Source organism: Anguilla anguilla, chromosome 7 (assembly GCF_013347855.1).
Source record: "Anguilla anguilla isolate fAngAng1 chromosome 7, fAngAng1.pri, whole genome shotgun sequence".
Lineage (NCBI taxonomy): Eukaryota > Metazoa > Chordata > Actinopteri > Anguilliformes > Anguillidae > Anguilla > Anguilla anguilla.
Window position 1 is genome coordinate 55,537,582 of NC_049207.1, and position 17,355 is coordinate 55,554,936.

The 17,355-nt window shown below is 51.6% G+C and overlaps 1 protein-coding gene across 1 annotated transcript in view; it reads left to right on the plus strand.

Annotated features, from left to right (window-relative positions):
- Positions 1–676: 676 nt before the first annotated feature.
- LOC118231057 (coiled-coil domain-containing protein 171-like) overlaps positions 677–17,355 on the plus strand; it is a 70,273-nt gene continuing 53,594 nt past the window's right edge. The window contains 11 exon segments of the mRNA XM_035424493.1: positions 677–807; positions 1,635–1,806; positions 2,060–2,210; positions 2,494–2,668; positions 3,269–3,459; positions 4,872–5,018; positions 6,596–6,688; positions 6,980–7,140; positions 8,136–8,274; positions 12,167–12,269; positions 14,627–14,730. Of these exon segments, the coding sequence (XP_035280384.1) occupies positions 1,655–1,806; positions 2,060–2,210; positions 2,494–2,668; positions 3,269–3,459; positions 4,872–5,018; positions 6,596–6,688; positions 6,980–7,140; positions 8,136–8,274; positions 12,167–12,269; positions 14,627–14,730 (1,416 nt within the window). The 5' untranslated portion in view covers positions 677–807; positions 1,635–1,654.

Genomic DNA, 17,355 nt, shown 5'->3' on the forward strand with positions numbered 1-17,355 from the left:
GGGGACTCATTACAACTCGCACTGCGTGATGACACATCGTGAGGTCTAGGCTTACACCCATTACCTGTCTTTTGTATGTAAATAGCCTAGAGCTTGCCATTCCACAGAAAAATTGGAGGTAGCCTCCCTTAATCAGAATTATTAAAATAGAAAACTGTTATTTTGCTAAAAAAAATGGAAGCACTCCCTCTGCAATGTAATGCAATGGGCATTGCAGGGAAAGCTTTGAACGGGCTCCCTTGAATGGGCAGTTGTTCAAAACAGGTCAGTGAGATGCAGCAGACTGGGAATCTGGATTTATAAGAATTCTCGCAATATTTAGGTAGGCAACACAAATTCCGTTTCTTGTTTGGTGCTGGGAATATTTACCGCAGTAAGACAACGCTGCTGTATTCCTGATACATTCATAATAGGGAACATGAAACAATGCACAGCAAGCGGCAACGGGAGCGCGAAGTCGGACAACTTCGTTACATTGGCCTGGCAAAGTAGGCGTCTTTGTTGTCATCATGTGACCCATCTGCCACTTCAGACTGAACTTGTTTTTTGCTTGTAACAACTGTGCAAAATAACGAGCCAAATCTTAATAAACAATAAGAACAGTTACTGTGGAATTTAACGATTGATTCAGAAGTCTTTTCAGGACAACTGTACGGTTTAGCCGACAGTAAAGGCGGGGTTTCATCGTACCTTTAAACAAGTTGGTAGCCGCTTGACCAATCAGAAAAGGAGAATCTGAACGGAAGTTACGCTTTTGCCTTAAATAAGAGAAATGGAACATGGCGTCAGATTCAAACGGAATTTGAGGTTCGGATGCTATTTGTGTTCGCAATGGTGTCAGGATTTCGTAAATGCCCGTTATTGATTTTCATGTTTTTAACGTTTTCTCTTAACGGCGTTTAATTTGTCACAATTGAACCATTTGACAAAAATACAAGTATTCACTGTCAGGTGCTTGTCTAGCTGAATTCGTTTGCAAACAATTGTCTGTGGTTAGCTAGTTAGCTAGCCAGCTAACTTTGTTGGTAGTGTGTATGTTTGTTTACCGTTAGCAAGCTTGGTTAGCTAGGTGTGTGCACTCTGTGTTAGCAATTTAACCTCGCAAACACGTTAAGTTAGTCATAATATTGACGTTAGCTAGTTTGCTTCACAGAGTGGCAATCTGACATATTTCGTAAAACTGTCTGCTACTTATTGCTTGTTTATGAAGTTGTTTAAGTAACATTAGGCATAACGTTAATTGAATGTTATCGATAGTTATGCAATAACGTTAAGAATTGACAACGTCGCCAGGGTTACAGGTTTGCTAATTGGGTAATAAGGAGAGGATATTTATGGGGACATATCTGTTATGACGTTTGGCGATGACACAGTATCCCAGTTTTAATTAAAGTTCAGTTTAGCAAAGACTATTCAACTGGCGAATTTCAATCTGGACACGCATTGATTAACCTGTAGCTCCAGGACTTAGCCGTAGGCTGATGGTCCAGGACTTGAGGTTTTCTTGTTCACCAATTGTTCGTTAGCTGGGTGTATGAACGTTCCAAGTCGAATGTGTTAGTTCCCTGAAGTGTAGCGATGTTGTAATCAAATGCATTATCTCCTCATTTTTGAAAATTTTATTCAATGAATAGGGTGAAAGGGAATTGCAGCAATGCCCACTGAATCTCCAAATGGTTCGAAGTCACGACACAGAGACAAAACTCTAATCAGGACGAAGGAGACCGCACAGTCCAAACAAAGCATTCGGGCATCACAGAAGCATGCTACACAGTCGCCTAAGTCATCCCAAAATGAGATCGCAAGGTAACGTACTGCTCTTTTAATCGATAATCAATTGCTTGTACACGATGACCCATGTGTTATTGGAACAGAACGCCCTAACGTAGCACTTGTATCGGATTAATGTCTTTTAAAGTTCAATATTGACATTATTTTAAAATGGAAATTTGCGATTGTTTTCCACTTATATTCGCTTTGGTTATGTAACAAGCTGAAATGTAGTTCAATGACTTGAATTATTTGTCTTTCCATGTAATTTTCCAACCTTTCTCTTCAGACTGAAAGAGATTATTGATAAACTTCAAAGTGAGCAACAGAGTCTCCAAAGCAAAGAGATGGAGGACTTCAATGGCTCCTCGGACCTGAGATGGAAAGTCAACAAATTGGAGAAGGACAAGCTGGAATTATCGACCAAGTACAATGAAGAGGTATCCTATATGTCTCTCTACCGCTCAGGTGCAACATGTTTTCAGGTTGTCCTTCTGGGGTTCCATCACGAGAGTGGGTTCTTGTCGCAACTATGGCCATGTTGTTTGGATTTTGAAATGTCGTGAACTTGTCCTACTGTTCCCTATTCTAACAACACAATTCCAGTTCCTCAGCCATATAGACAAACAGAGAGATGAGTCTTGGAAGTGAATTTCTTACAGCACTGCGCAGCATTCTCAGACGGGCAGTCCCCAGTAAACTGTGGCTCAAACCCTCCGGCAGGTGTCCAGGTACGAGGGAGAGATGGCCAAGCTCCGGGCCGCTGTGGAGCGGGGGGAGGCTCAGCGGCAGAACCTGGAGTACGAGATCGCTCTGGTCAGACGGGAGGCTATGGCGGGGAAGAACGTGGCTGAGGAGAGGGCCGCTGCTCTCCACAGCAAGAACGAAAAGCTACAAGGTGAGCTTCCTCTTGGACACACCCGCCATTTACCACCTCACCTCATCACAAATGCAGTCAGCGCATTTGGTTATTTTATTTAGTCAGAAGGGACATTGCCCTGGAGTCAACTTTGCCAGGTCAACGTGTATAGTGTCGTAGAGAGCTTTTCTTGCGTCTCATGCAGATACAGTTGAAAGTCTGTATGTACCTCGCATGGCACGCTAATGTGTTTAGATGTGTTCGGACGTGTTTAATGTGTTTTAATGTGTTCGGACGTGTTTAATGTGTTTTAATGTGTTCTGATGTGTTTAATGTGTTTTAATGTGTTCTGATGTGTTTAATGTGTTCTGATGTGTTTAATGTGTTCTGATGTGTCCTGATGTGTTTAATGTGTTCTGATGTGTCCTGATGTGTTTAATGTGTTCTGATGTGTTCTGATGTGTCCTGATGTGTTTAATGTGTTCTGATGTGTTCTGATGTGTCCTGATGTGTTTAATGTGTTCTGATGTGTCCTGATGTGTTTAATGTGTTTAATGTGTTCTGATGTGTCCTGATGTGTTTAATGTGTTTGGATGTGTTCTGATGTGTCCTGATGTGAACCCCGCGCTGTGTGTTTAGCCCATGCCGCTGAGCTGCAGCAGCGGGTGTCAGAACTGGAGAAGGCCCTGAACCTGACCAGACGCGCGCGGGACGAGGACCAGCAGGCCCTGCAGGGGGAGCTGCAGGAGCGAGACCGCCTCCTGATGAGCGCCAACGCCGAATGCGACCAGCTCGCCGCCGAGAGGAAACGGCTGGAGGCTCTACTTCAGGTGCCGGCTGCGCCTCCCGCACCTCCTGTGCCTCCCGCACCTCCTGCTCCTCCTGCTGCTCCCACACCTCCTGCTCCTCCCACTCCTTCAGCTCCTACTGTGCCTCCTGCGCCTCCTGCACCTTCTGCCCCTCCCACTCCTCCAGCTCCTCCTGCTCCTCCAGCTCCTACCGTGCCTCCTGCGCCTCCTGCTGCTCCCTCTCCTCCTGCACCTCCTGCTTCTCCTGCTCTCTTTGCCCACCTCTGCTCTATACAGCCGGTCTTGGCCTTTCGGAGACCATATTATCTTACAGAAATATTAATAAACCATAAATCTTAAATCTTAAAATCTCTTCGCTCTATTATTTAAGGTCAAGTCGAGAAGCCAAAGAAATGATTCAGTGCTTAAAGTGCACACAGCGGTGTGCGCAGGGAGTTTCTGTTTGTTGCGTGAGACTGAGAAGCATCACATCTCTTGTTTAGAAACATAAATATTTCCCTGCTGAGGAAAATACCCGAGAGCAGATCAGTGCCAGTGGACGTTAGTGGGGCTGTTGGTCAAAGAAGTGCCAGTGTAGAGGGTGCAGGCAGAAAGAAAAAAGGAAAGAGATCTAAGCCGTGCAGCAGCCATGGCTGGAATGCTAAAACAGGGAGACGAGCTTCACAGCGTGCAGCTCCTGAGTCTGTGAAGTCTGTTCATCTGTGATACAGAACCCGTCTGTCTGTCTGTCTGTCTGTCGGAGGCCAGTGGAGTTGATACCAAAGACATTGCTCAGGAAGAGAAGTACCAAGCAGAGCAGAGTTGAGTCAGAATTCGGAGAAGCTCTGTGTGTTCAGTCACATGACGCAGCTGATGATCTTCTCTTGGGCCATCCTGAGAGTGTTTGATTCTGGCCCGGCTGTTTGGAAGTGCAGAGAAATTAAAATGCGGAGAACACAGGCCTTCAGAAAGGCCAGACATTTAAGAACAAGGCTTTAGCCATAGCAGTGGGTAACACTCCAATGACATCTTCTGTTGTATGTGGCTATTTGCTGTGTGGTTTTGATTGTTATACAAATAAACTTGCTTTGCCTTGCCTTGTTGTAGTATAATGGTTTTGGATTGAGGTCTCAGTCGTTATAGTCCAGTAGTGCCCTCTTGTGGACACTAAGCCTCACAGTTTTTACATGACTTAATTTTAGAATATGGAAAAACTGTGAGATGGTATTGAAATGTAGTATTACTACTACAGTTATACTAATTTAATTATAGTAGTAATACTCATAATATGCAGAGGCCCAGTTCACTTGTTCCGCTGAAGCTTTCGTCCCCTGAATGACCTCCGTTTGGTGTGTGTGTGTGTGTGTGTGTGTGTGTGTGTGTGTGTGTGTGTGTGTGTGTGTGTGTGTGTGTGTGTGTGTGTGTGTGTGTGTGTGTGTGTGTGTGTGGAGCAGAATCAGGAGGACACGCTGAAGGAGATGCGCAGGAAGATGGAGGCGATGCAGGAGGAGAGGGAGAGAGACACGGAGAGCCTGAGGAGGCAGGCCGGGGAGATCTACTTTGTCTCGGAGAGAGAGCACCGCGTCAAGATGGAGCTGGAGGTACTCCTCTCTCTCCTCCTCTTCTCTCAGATTTTACTGCTTTTGAAAACACCCCCTCCTGGCAATCTCCTGCTAAAAACTGATGAAACAAGCTGTGTGTGTTTGTTAGCCTGTGAAGTTGACTTTTTAAAAAAGGTATGTGTGCTTAGTGCCCCCTAGTGGTCTTATTTGAGAGTTTCCATTCACTTCTTTTGTAACTACTTCACAACCACGCCTGTTGTCATTACATTACATTACATGCATTTGGCAGACACTCTTATCCAGAGCGACGTACAACACAGTGTATAACCAAAACCAGGAACAAGTGTGTTGAAAACCCTAGAGGGAAGTACAGTTCCAAGTGCAGGGAACGACCGCATAGTTTAACTTGGACCCTGTAGGTTAATCTGATTAACACAATAAAAACAGCAACAAAGCAGTCTATGCAAATAAAACAAGCAGTAGTTGAGTAATAGTTGTCAAGTTTTGTGTTACAAATAAATATTAGTTTTAGTTGCTTGGACAGGCATGGTTTTTACAAATGTTTTCATGGGAAGTTTTAGTTTTGGTTTCAGTTTTTGTTTACAGGAATAACCTCTGCATAACAAAGACCCCCCCCCCCCTCGGCTGTGAATGTGCTTCTTCCGTTAAGTGTGCAGATGAGGGTTGGGCTGGTCAGGGTTGGGCTGTGTGTTGGGCTGGTCAGGGTTGGGCTGTGGGTTGGGCTGGTCAGGGTTGGGCTGTGTGTTGGGCTGTGTGTTGGGCTGGTCAGGGTTGGGCTGTGTGTTGGGCTGGTCAGGGTTGGGCTGTGTGTTGGGCTGGTCGGGGTTGGGCTGTGTGTTGGGCTGTGTGTTGGGTTGGTCAGGGTTGGGCTGTGTGTTGGGCTGGTCGGGGTTGGGCTGGTCATGGTTGGGCTGTGTGTTGGGCTGGTCGGGGTTGGGCCGGTCAGGGTTGGGCTGTGTGTTGGGCTGGTCAGAGTTGGGCTGTGTGTTGGGCTGGTCAGGGTTGGGCTGGTCGGGGTTGGGCTGTGTGTTGGGCTGTGTGTTGGGCTGGTCGGGGTTGGGCTGTGTGTTGGGCTGGTCAGGGTTGGTCAGGGTTGGGCTGTGTGTTGGGCTGGTCGGGGTTGGGCTGTGTGTTGGGCTGTGTGTTGGGCTGGTCAGGGTCGGGCTGTGTGTTGGGCTGGTCAGGGTTGGGCTGTGTGTTGGGCTGGTCGGGGTTGGGCTGTATGTTGGGCTGTGTGTTGGGCTGTGTGTTGGGTTGGTCAGGGTTGGGCTGTGTGTTGGGCTGGTCATGGTTGGGCTGTGTGTTGGGCTGGTCGGGGTTGGGCTGTGTGTTGGGCTGGTCGGGGTTGGGCTGTGTGTTGGGCTGTGTGTTGGGCTGGTCGGGTTTGGGCTGTGTGTTGGGCTGTGTGTTGGGCTGTGTGTTGGGCTGTGTGTTGGGCTGGTCAGGGTTGGGCTGTGTGTTGGGCTGTGTGTTGGGCTGGTCAGGGTTGGGCTGTGTGTTGGGCTGTGTGTTGGGCTGTGTGTTGGGCTGGTCGGGGTTGGGCTGTGTGTTGGGCTGTGTGTGTAAAGACAGCGCTCTCTCACGTTGGTTTCCAGGCAGCTCAGCTGCGAGTGAGGACCCTGGAGGAGAGCGTAGAGTCCGAAAGGGCAGCACACCTGGAGTCCAAATTAAACTCTGAGATCATACAGGTGCAGACACTCCGCTTCATCCTCTTCTGTTTCAGCACAAACTTTATTTGACCTTGTGGGGAAAAATCACCTCTAGTTTTGTGAATTTTTTTGTGAAAAAAAAAGAAGAATATTGGTAAACACAAAAGCATAGTCTCTTTCTCTCTCTCTCTCTCTCGCACACATTCATGAGTGGAATCCGCAGTACTGTTTTAAAGCATTGTTGTGTGTATCTGTGTGCGTGTGCGCGCATGCGTTTGTGTCTGTGTGCTTGTGTGTCTGTGTGTCTGTGTCTCTCTCTGTGTGCTCTAGCTGCGTATCCGGGACCTGGAGGCGGCGCTGCAGGTGGAGAAGGTGGCCCAGGTGGAGGCTGCCTCCAGTCTGGAGCTGATGAAGCTCAAGTTTGGGGAGGTGGAGAGGGCCTACGAGCAGGAGAGGGACAAGGCCAGAGACTCCCTGCAGCAGCTGGCCCAGTAAGGCTCCACACGCACAATTAAACACAAATACTCAGGCACACACTCACGCACACACACACGTATACACTCACACTCACGCAAACACGTATGCACTCTCACACACACACACACGTATGCACTCACGCACGCTCACGCACGCACACATGTATGCGCACTCACACACACTCACGCACGCACACACGTATGCGCACTCACACACACACACACACACTCACACGGTCATGCACATACATATGCACACTCTCGCTCACTCGCACACACACACACACACTCATGCACACACACATACACACAAACACACACACACACACACTCGCAGACACACACAATCACCTGCGCAGACACACACACACACGCAAACAAAAAGTTAGGAGTTAGACCTTTGTTTCTTGGTCAATATCCCTCAGAACCCAGGCCTGATAAATACTGCAGACTTAGTGATTTGGTGTTCAGGACCTCAGGACCTTAACTTTTCGTGCTGCTCATATCGATGTTTGTTGCTGCTCATATCGATGTTTGTTGCTCTAAGCAATCTCACATGATTCGTTTTTCTCTTATTATGGTACTGTTATTTGTTTCAGTTGTAATATTAATGATTGACTTCAGCAACATGTTTTTTTTTTTTTAATTGACATCGGACAGCTTCTATTTATGATTGTTTTTGAGCTAATGTGTGATTTTGTCTCGCAGGTTTGTGTGAGTGTGTTTTAATGTGTGATTTTGCAGGTTTGTGTGAGTGTGTTTTAATGCGTGATTTCGCGGGGTTGTGTGAGTGTGTTTTAATGTGTGATTTCGCGGGGTTGTGTGAGTGTGTTTTAATGTGTGATTTTGCAGGTTTGTGTGAGTGTGTTTTAATGTGTGATTTTGCAGGTTTGTGTGAGTGTGTCTTAATGCGTGATTTCTCTGGGTTGTGTGAGTGTGTTTTAATGTGTGATTTTGCAGCTTTGTGTGAGTGCGTTATAAAGCCTGACGCTGTGTGTCCGTTCCCGCAGGCTGGAGAAGGATTATCTGGCCACTAAGAGCGCGCTGAGCGAGGAGCTGCAGCAGAAGAGGAAGACTGTGTCTGAGCTTACTGAGGCCCTGCAGACCTACGAGAGACAGCAGGGCCAGTCCCAGCTCAACCTGGAGAAGGTGAGTGTGAGTGTGTGAGTGTGTGAGTGTGCGAGTGTGCGAGTGTGCGAGTGTGCGAGTGTGCGAGTGTGCGAGTGTGCGAGTGTGCGAGTGTGCGAGTGTGCGAGTGTGCGAGTGTGCGAGAGAGCGAGTGAGCGAGTGAGCGGATAAGCACAGTCTGGTTCTTTTCCTCTAGGTGGTCTGTAACTCATGGTGTGTTATTAGGGCTAACATATTTCTCACAGGATGAAATTTGAATGACTGCTACAAGTTGTGGAGAGAGTCATTGCGCAGATGTCCGTGTCTCTGCAGAAGTCACTTCCCTCTCATTTCACTTTTTGTTTGGGGTGTGTATCTCCCAGCATGCCTGTCGCTTGGTGCGGTTCATTGTAGAAGAGCAGATAATTTATTATGTTCAGACGCGGTAAACAATACAGATTGAGTTCAGTATAGTCTGAAGGACACGTTTAGTTATTTTGATGGGAGCGTGTGTGTTGAGCAGGCCTGTGTCATATGGGCTGAGCTGGTCGCTAGCCGGGTGCGTTTCGGTTGGCCGGCTGGTTTCCGTGCCGACCTGCGAGCCCTTGGTTGGAGCTGAGTCTTGGCGCTGTCCTGCGTAGCCGCGTCCGTAGCGTGAAGGGCAGCCCGCGCGGCTCGGCCCGGTCCGGCCCGGGCGCGGAGACGCCAGGAGGAGGCCTTCGACCTTGTCCCTGGAACAGCGCCAGAAAAAGAGAAAGAGAAAGAGAAAGAAAGACAGGAAGAGAAGAAAGACGCTCTCCCTGAGAGGAGTGTCAGGGGAGGCGAGGCGGTCGGGCGGCTACCCTTCACCCGGACAGACGGGGCCTTGGCACGGCGTCTGCGCCCGCCTCGGTGCCCTGGTGCCCGGGGGCCGGGGGGGCTGGGGGGGCCGCGCTGATCCGCCCCAGCACCTGAGCTGTTCCGGGACCTCTCCCCCCGCCCCCCCCCGCCTGCCGCAGCTCAAGGTTTTACCTCATGGTCGCGGTGGATCAGTACGCATCTCCTCACTGACGGTCCGCCCGCTCTCCTCCCAGGGCTGCAGTACCCTGGTATCTCACTAACACAGTTTCCCCCCCTTATAGAGTCACCTGCAGCTTTCTGGGTTAGAGAACGGAGCTGAATCGGGGAGTAAATGGGACGATCACTAACACATTTCAGTGCCTCTTCTTTAGCATTGGCGCCTGTGAGCGTGTGCTGTTCTCCTGCGTTTGTGTCCTTGTACGTTCTGTTTCTTCCTCGCATTGCGCACGACGCTCTTTGCTCCAGATGACTGGGCCGAGCGCCTGGCTCATTTCTCCTGTTTAATGCGGGCTGGGGTCCGTCCGCCAGCAGACTGAGGGTTTCTGCGAGCGGCTTGCTCGGTTGGCTGAGGGTTTCTGCGAGCGGCTCGCTCGGTTGGCTGGGTCGAGCGGGAGGCTGAGATCCCATATGCACACGGAATCGCAGTTTGCTCGTCAGTGTGAGCGGCAGATTTGGAGCATATGTAGAAGGCTGCGGAGGACTTGCCCTGGGATGTGTTTGTGTGCCACATGCAAAGCTAATGGCACTTCCAGCAATGTGCATCTGGTCTGAGAAACACCGGGAACAACTGCCAGAGGAATAAATCACCCTCCCCTTTACTCTCTGCGATGGGAGGAAACAGTGACACCCGGTGGACAGACCGCCACAGTGCAGTTACTCAGGAACCAGGAGCGCTGCCCTATAACTCTCCCGAGCGCGGCAGTTAATTTTAGTTTAACGTTGAATGATAACGACAGAGCCTGTTATCCCTGTTTCTGGTACAGAAATAAATTTGTTTACGGCCACTTCAGGATGAATGGTGGCTCGGAGAGGGACGGCGTCGGGGGGGCGGGAGAATTAATCAGGAGTACACGGCTGACCTACGCGGGGAAAGCGTGACCTACACAGAGAACCGCGCGCGGCTGACCCACGCTGCCCGGCACCGCTGTGGGGCTCCCCGCGGGGGGGCTGGCACATTCTTGGAAGGGCACAGCGCCATACATTGTCTTGCCGTGTAGAATCGAGGTGGGGCGGGGGGGTTGTGTCTGTGGCGACGGGACGGGCAGCCGCAGCTGGCAGCGGGTCTGCGGGGGGGCGGGGGGGGCGAGCCGGGGAGGCGGGCCGAGCCGGACGCTCTCCACCTGGCAGACCCGCGGCCGCGTCGGCGTTCCAGCGGCCCGGCGGCGGCGTTGGCGGGTGAGAGTGGCGGAGGAGAGGCGGTGCGGCTCCCAGCCCTGGGCTCGTTTCTCAGATCTCGCGGCTCTGTGGAAACGCTGAGCGAGGCGTAATTAAGAGAACTCCACTCAGTGCCCACCGCCACATCGCCGGGGAAACCACACAGAGAACAGCGCTCAGATCGCTACGGCAACAAGGTTACTGAAACTATTACAGAAACTTTCCGCCATTTTAAAGTCTTGTTCACAGACTAAACTGGTCAGATGTGACTGATCTTTAAAAATGAAATTACAAGCATCCCTTGATGAAGATTGTGTACTGAATGACCGCACTAAACCTGTCATAATTCCTCTTGAGGATATGTTGCTGTTTACTCAAGCATTTTAATTTAGGTTATGAATGGGCCCATACTACACCTTGTTTCCAGTTCCTTAACTGGCTGCTGCTCGCGCTGCTCTGCGGGACGTTCTCCCTCCTGTACGGGACCCCTCGTACCGTGGGGGGGGGGGTGTATCTGTGCCTCCTGAGGGGTTTTCGATGCAGAGCTGCACCCGGTGGTTGATGCCCTTTGAAGGGCACCTTGGCACGGTTGAGTGAGTGATGGTGCCCTTCAGCAGGAGTGTGCTTGTGCCCGGTGGTGGTGAGGGAGTGCCCGTTCTGGGACCCCCGCGGGTTGGCATCTTTCCCCGCTCACCGCTGGCACCCCTTCTCCGTCGCCAGCTCCCCTTCGCACGGGAAGTGCAGGAAATAACCCGCCACTCGACATCTTGATTCATCGTGACGACTTTATGCGTGTCTGAAGGTTGCCAGAATTCTTTCTTACTTGCGTATTTATTTATTTATTAAATATGTTCCATTTGTAGCCTGTAAAACCATTAGTTTGGCAGTATGGCAGTGTGCAGATATTTTGTGGTTAATCTAATGATTGGAACGCCGAGGAAAACATTGATTCTGTGATTGGTCTGTTGTCAGTATCGGTTACAGAATTTTTTTTACTGGTGTAGTACAACAGATTTATGACCAAAATATGATTTTTTTTTGTGCCAGTAGTTGAGGGAACGTGTGTAATCAAACTGAGTGTGAGTGGGCAGGTTTATCTGTGTGTTTAGTGCCCATTTGGTCCAGCAGGCCTAATAATTCTGCAGGGGTACCCGTGCGTGGAAGCTGGCTCGCTGAATGTACCGTGCTGAAAGGCCAGTGACTCTGGGCCTGCAGCGTGGTGGGGGATGTGGGGGGGGGTAACTTTCTCTCTCTCTCTCTGCCCTTTAAGGACCAGGGCCAATGCAGCTTGGCTCATTGCTTCTATGATCAAGTGCCTTTAGTTACTGTAATGGATCCAAGCATTTATCTGGCAGCTCTGCAGGCTCTTCACTGACTGCGATGTTGGCTGCAGCACGAGTCACGGGATTGTAGTCATTTACAACGTCTGGTGCTGCGCAATGCATTTCTTTCCCGTGACATCTCGCTTTCTGCTGTCCGTAAATATAGAGCCCGCCTCCGTGTTTAATTAACGTGGCGATTGGCCGGAATCCCAGTCGCTCAAAGCGTGCCGGCCGATGTTATTGGTGTAAAAATGAGAGATGTGCTCTGGCCGTCGTAGCGACGCGCGGATTGTGGCTCTTGTGTAAACGGCGTGTTCTGTGTGTGTGTGTGTATACGTGTGTGTTCTGTGTGTGTGTGTATACGTGTGTGTTCTGTGTGTGTGTGTGTGGCGGCGCAGGCGCGGGTGCAGCACGCCGGTCTGGAGGAGGCGCTGGAGAGCTTCCGGCGGGACCTGGAGCAGACGCTGCGGCAGAGCGCTGCGTGGGACCCCCGCTCCGCAGGTGAGCGTCCGGCCCGGGGGGAGACCGATGCTTCTGTCAGCGCGCCGAGAGTGACCGCGTCTCGGCCCCGCCCCCGCCCTGCTCCGCCCCCACCCCAACCCCCGCCCCCGCCCCCACCCCAACCCCCGCTCCTGCCCTGCCCCCACCCCGCGACCCGATGACAGGACGGAAGCGCTGGGTGCTGCTGGGAGCGGGGGGGGCGGGTGATGGAGTAGGGGACCCGCTGTTGCCGGGCGCCTGATTTGATTGGCGGGCGGCGGGGTCAGCGCGGGAGGACGGGGAAAGGGCTCTCTTGCTGGGAGGCGTGTCCAGCTGAGCGCGGGGGCCGTGCAGCCGGCCTGCGAGGGCAGCAGATGTTTTCCGCGGAGCGAGCCAAGTTCCCGCGCAACCTTCAGCCGGCTGGAGGTCAGGCCTTCGATGAGCCGCCCGCGCGCGACGTTTCCCCAGCAACCGCTTCGCCTCCGATACCACAACATATTAATTACGGGACGGACTCGGGGTGCCGGTGCAGCGTCTGACCTCGCCGGCGTGGCCGTCCATATGGCGGCGAGATCGGCCAAGTTTACGCCACCGCGCGGGAGCCGCCATCGCGCCGGCTGGAAGCGTGTTTGAGTACGAAGACGCGGGGAAGAGAACACGCTTCGGTCTTTCATCAAAACACTGCCGGAGACCGTCGGGTTCATGAGTGTGTTTCTGTGGTTAACAAGCAGATAAGGCTTTCACTGAAATGTGGGGGGAGTTTTTTTTTTTCTCCTGGGGTTGGTTCTAATCTAATGTTTTTCTCATAGAATTTATTAAACTGACTTTTGGAACTTTTGTATGAATTTAGAAGCAATACTTTGCACTTGCGCTTATGCCTGTAGACTTTAATAGTTTAGATAAAGGATCCTAATCATAATCTTACCTGTGGTATTGATGTTTGCGCAGGGCTTTGGCCATGAAACTACATTACCCACAAGCGCAGGAGCCGCCCACTTTTCACCTCGTTCATGTTAACAAAGAGGCCAGACTTTGTGCAGGACACCTCCAGAGAATCAGAGGTGAAAAATCCATGTTCAGAAAGTAAAACTCCTCCCCAGTATTTTGTTCCAGTCACCTGGATTTGCTAATTAGCACAATTCTTCAGCCGGGAGGTAGAGCTAATTAGTGAAGGCTCAGCTGGCTGAGTTGGGTGGGAGAAACACACGGACATGGACTTTCACTTTCTGACCCCTGGACTTTCCCTCTCTGTGGAAAGAATGAACGACCGCACAGATCCGCCGTGTGGCACATAACTCACACGAGAGCAGGGACGCCAAAATGCGCTGTGAACCAAGCGATGGTGAATTGGCCCTGGCTGGCGTGGGATGGGGGGTGGGGTGTGAATTCGGCTGCTCGGCCCCCCCGATGCACCCAGTCCTTTTTTTTACCTCTTTGCAACCTCTGCAGTGATTTGGGAGCGCAGCGGAGAGGGGGATTATCGCTGGGGCACGTGGGACGGCCGGGCTTAGGGGCCCTTTTTGGTGTTGGGCAGACGGGATTGAGCGGAGCCGGGGAAACAGAACCTGGGGCTTACGGCCGGGGCTCCTTAGAAGCCGAGCGGTGTGAGAGAGCGCGGGGAGGGGCTCCGCGTTTGGGGCGCCGCGTTTGGAGAGGGGCCCAGCAAGCGTCTTCAGTAAGCCTCCGAGGCCCAGGAATTGAGACGTTAAACCCAAACGGGGAACGCGATCAAAGGCCCCGCTGTTTTTTTCCCCAAATTCGAACCCGGTATCCGCGGGAACGGCGGGGATTGGGAGGGATCACTTTGAATGAAAACGTAAAATCAGCACATTAGCTTTTTAAGGGAGCGAGAAGGCGCGGTGATCGGGAGATTAGGGCCCCCCGGGGACCGCGGTAAACGGGAGTCTTCTCCGCTCTTTAGCTGATCAAAAACCCCGCTGCTCATCTGCAGTTTGCGGGACGCTCTCCTCCGCAGTGACACTAGCAGCTCTCTTACTCTTATTTATTTATTTATTCCTCTCGCTTGCATCATCCGGTTAGGCCCAAAGACGGCAGGAGCGGTTCTTTTCTGAACTTTAGCCGGCTGAAGAGGAAGCTTGCAGGCCAGAGGGGGGTCGTGACGGGTCGGGTTCTGTGGGTCGGGTTCTGTGGGCCAGGTTCTGGGGGTAGGTTCTGGGGGTAGGTTCTGGGGGTAGGTTCTGGGGGTAGGTTCTGGGGGTAGGTTCTAGGGGTGGGTTCTGTGGGTCGGGTTCTGTGGGCCAGGTTCTGGGGGTAGGTTCTGGGGGTGGGTTCTGACCCACCGGCCCTGTCTGGGCCGGTCTCCTGTGGGTCGTCCCGCAGGGCGTGGCAGTGACCGTGTGGTGTGTTTTTCTCCACAGAGGAGCCTGGGGAGAACCGCAGGCTCGGCCTGCACACGCTGCTGGACGGGCTGAGGAAGACTCTGGGCCACTACCAGGACTCGCTCGAGAGGACCACCAGAGAGGTAGCGCCTTTCCTGCCCAGCCCGCGCTAATGTAATACAGCAGCTAGCATGCTACAGCCCCGCGCTATCATAATACAACAGCTAGCATGCTATAGCCCCATGCTTATATAATACAACAGCTAGCTACAGCCCCATGCTAACATAATACTGCAGCTAGCTACTGCCGATGCTAACATAATACTGCAGCTAGCTACATCCCATGCTAACAATACAGCAACTTACTTGCTGTTGCTATGTCAGTCTAGTCCAGTGGTCTCCAACCCTGGTCCTGGAGAGCCACCAGGGTTGGGGGAAACTAATCTAGTGTTTGCACTGAATAGGATGCAAAGTAAACTTTAGTTTGGTAGACAAAGATTTTCAGAGTTAACGTCCTCATGTTGCGTTCTCTCCCACACCAGCGGAAACGCCCCCTGCTGGTGATCCTTATTAAACAGCAGCCTGCTCTTCCCCCCAGTCCTCCGTTAAAGCTTCATCCAGACCCAGCTGCGCTCACACACTCTAATCCAGCGGCTTTGAGCGATATGACTCGGAATGAGCGTCGGGTTTTCTCACCTCTGAACCGCCTGAAAAGTGAGAGAACTGCACGCGTTGCCCTCTCGTTTTAGGCTTTCTCGAGTGGCGAGTCTTAATTCAGAAGAACATTAGCCCTGCTACCAGGAGCAAGCCTGAATTATTTATCAAAGTCTACGCTAAAGGAGCTTTGCTAATTACACTCCACTCCTTTTGGGTGTCGCTCTAAATCTGCTTCCAGCAGAAAGTAAAGGTACGGCTTTCATAATTTAATGGAACAAAACTGAAATTTCTTCTAACAGGTCGCTGAAGACTGTATAATTTTCTCTCGCTCGCCTTGCTGTGACAGAGTTACCGGTAAATCCTGACACTTTTTCTCTTCCGAACCCTGTCATTGACACCCCAGTCTTGCCTTCTGAACGCACAGAGAGAGGTGTCATAATTAAAGCCCTGCAGTTGGATACCTTTACTCGTACTTCCTGTTTCTTTTTCTTCTTCTTCTCCTCTGGTCTGTGCGAGCGCGCGCTGCTTCCTGTCGGTGTCCTCTGCCCGTCATTTCTGCGGTGTGCGGGCCGGAGTCGTTCATCACGGGAGCGCGGGCCCTTCAGCGCGTGGCGGTTTGCCTCCGTCCGCGGGATTTTAATGAAAGGGCCGTGTCCTGTCCGCTCGGGGGAGGCTGCGGGGGCAGGGGGGGCGGCTCCCGTGCGCGGGGGGGGCGGGGGTGTGGGGTAATTACGGCTCAGAAGGAGCGGAGCGGAGCCCGGGCTGGCCGGGGGAACACGCAGACTCTGAGCTTTCGCCGTCTCCGTGGAGACCCGAGCGCAGGGGAACACAGGGGCCCGCGGCGAATCCTCACCGCCGAAGAGGAGCGTCACATGACCCGGGGCGGGGCGGCGGGGTCGGCTCGGCGGGGCTTGGCCACGGAACGCGGGCCGGCGTCTGCGGCGGGACGGCCGCGGGGGTGGCGTGGGGGGGTTGGGGGGGCTGGGGGGGGACGGGACGGCGCGGGGTCTGACAGGAAGAGGAATGGACTGTCAGGGAGGATAAATAACGAGCGGGAGCAGACTCAACACTGACCTGCCGCAGGCCGCCCTGGTAGGACAGTGACTGACTGACCCTGCGCCCGCGTCCTACTGCGCCCGCGCCCGCTCGCCTGCGCCGTGACCTACACCCGGGCAGGGGGGCGGGGGCGGGGGCGGGGGGGGGGGGGGCGTGTAACTGGGCCAGGGCACACACCCGCCCCTGCAGCAGAGGGGTTTAAACACAGCCCGACACCCTGAGGAGGTCAGGAGGAGTCTCTCCTGCTCCTGCTCCTGCTCCTGCTCTGCCTTCCTTAAGGCTCTTCTGCTTTATGAATTATTTTATTTAAGAAAACAAACTGCTTTTATTCCATAGCTCTGTGAAATATTCAGCAGAATATTGTAGTGCTTGTTGCTCCAGTTTGTGCTCCATTGATTGAAGCCTTTTAGAAGGCTGATGTAGAGCCTATTGGCAATTTAAAGGAAAAGTTCACACGCTTCAAAGTGATATTATCTTTGTACAAAGAGAACGTGTGGTCCTGTAGATCTGCACTCCAAAGGCCAAATGAAATGCTGATGTTTAGATGTTTTTGCATGTCTAATAGGGCGACACTCCTGCTCATATCGATTTGCATGTGTTTGTTTTGATACAGCTGGCTTTCATGACATGATACAAAATTAAAAGCATTAGCATGGCGTTACCTCATGTTAACGACGCTCTCAGATCATCATCACAGTGAGAAAGCAGTCGAGTTTGACAGGTGTTTCATTAATAAACGCTGCCGTGTTTCTGAAATTTTTATTTAATGGCAGTAAATTTGATGCGGTGGAGTAATTTCCAGATTTAAAGTCTGGAACAATAAGAGGTAATTGAAAACTGAATGCTTATTAGATTTGTGCTGTAGTTAGATTTGAACTCTGCTAAAAGGCTCTTATAGAGCCAGATGTAAAATTCCTGGCATGGAGAAACATTTTGCGATTTGCTGCTCTGTCTGTCTGCTAGTTTATCTACTGCGGTTGGACTATTCCACGTCCAGTAGAGAAACTTATTTGCTTATTTAGATTGTTCTCTTAGCATCTCTTTCTGTTTCTGAAC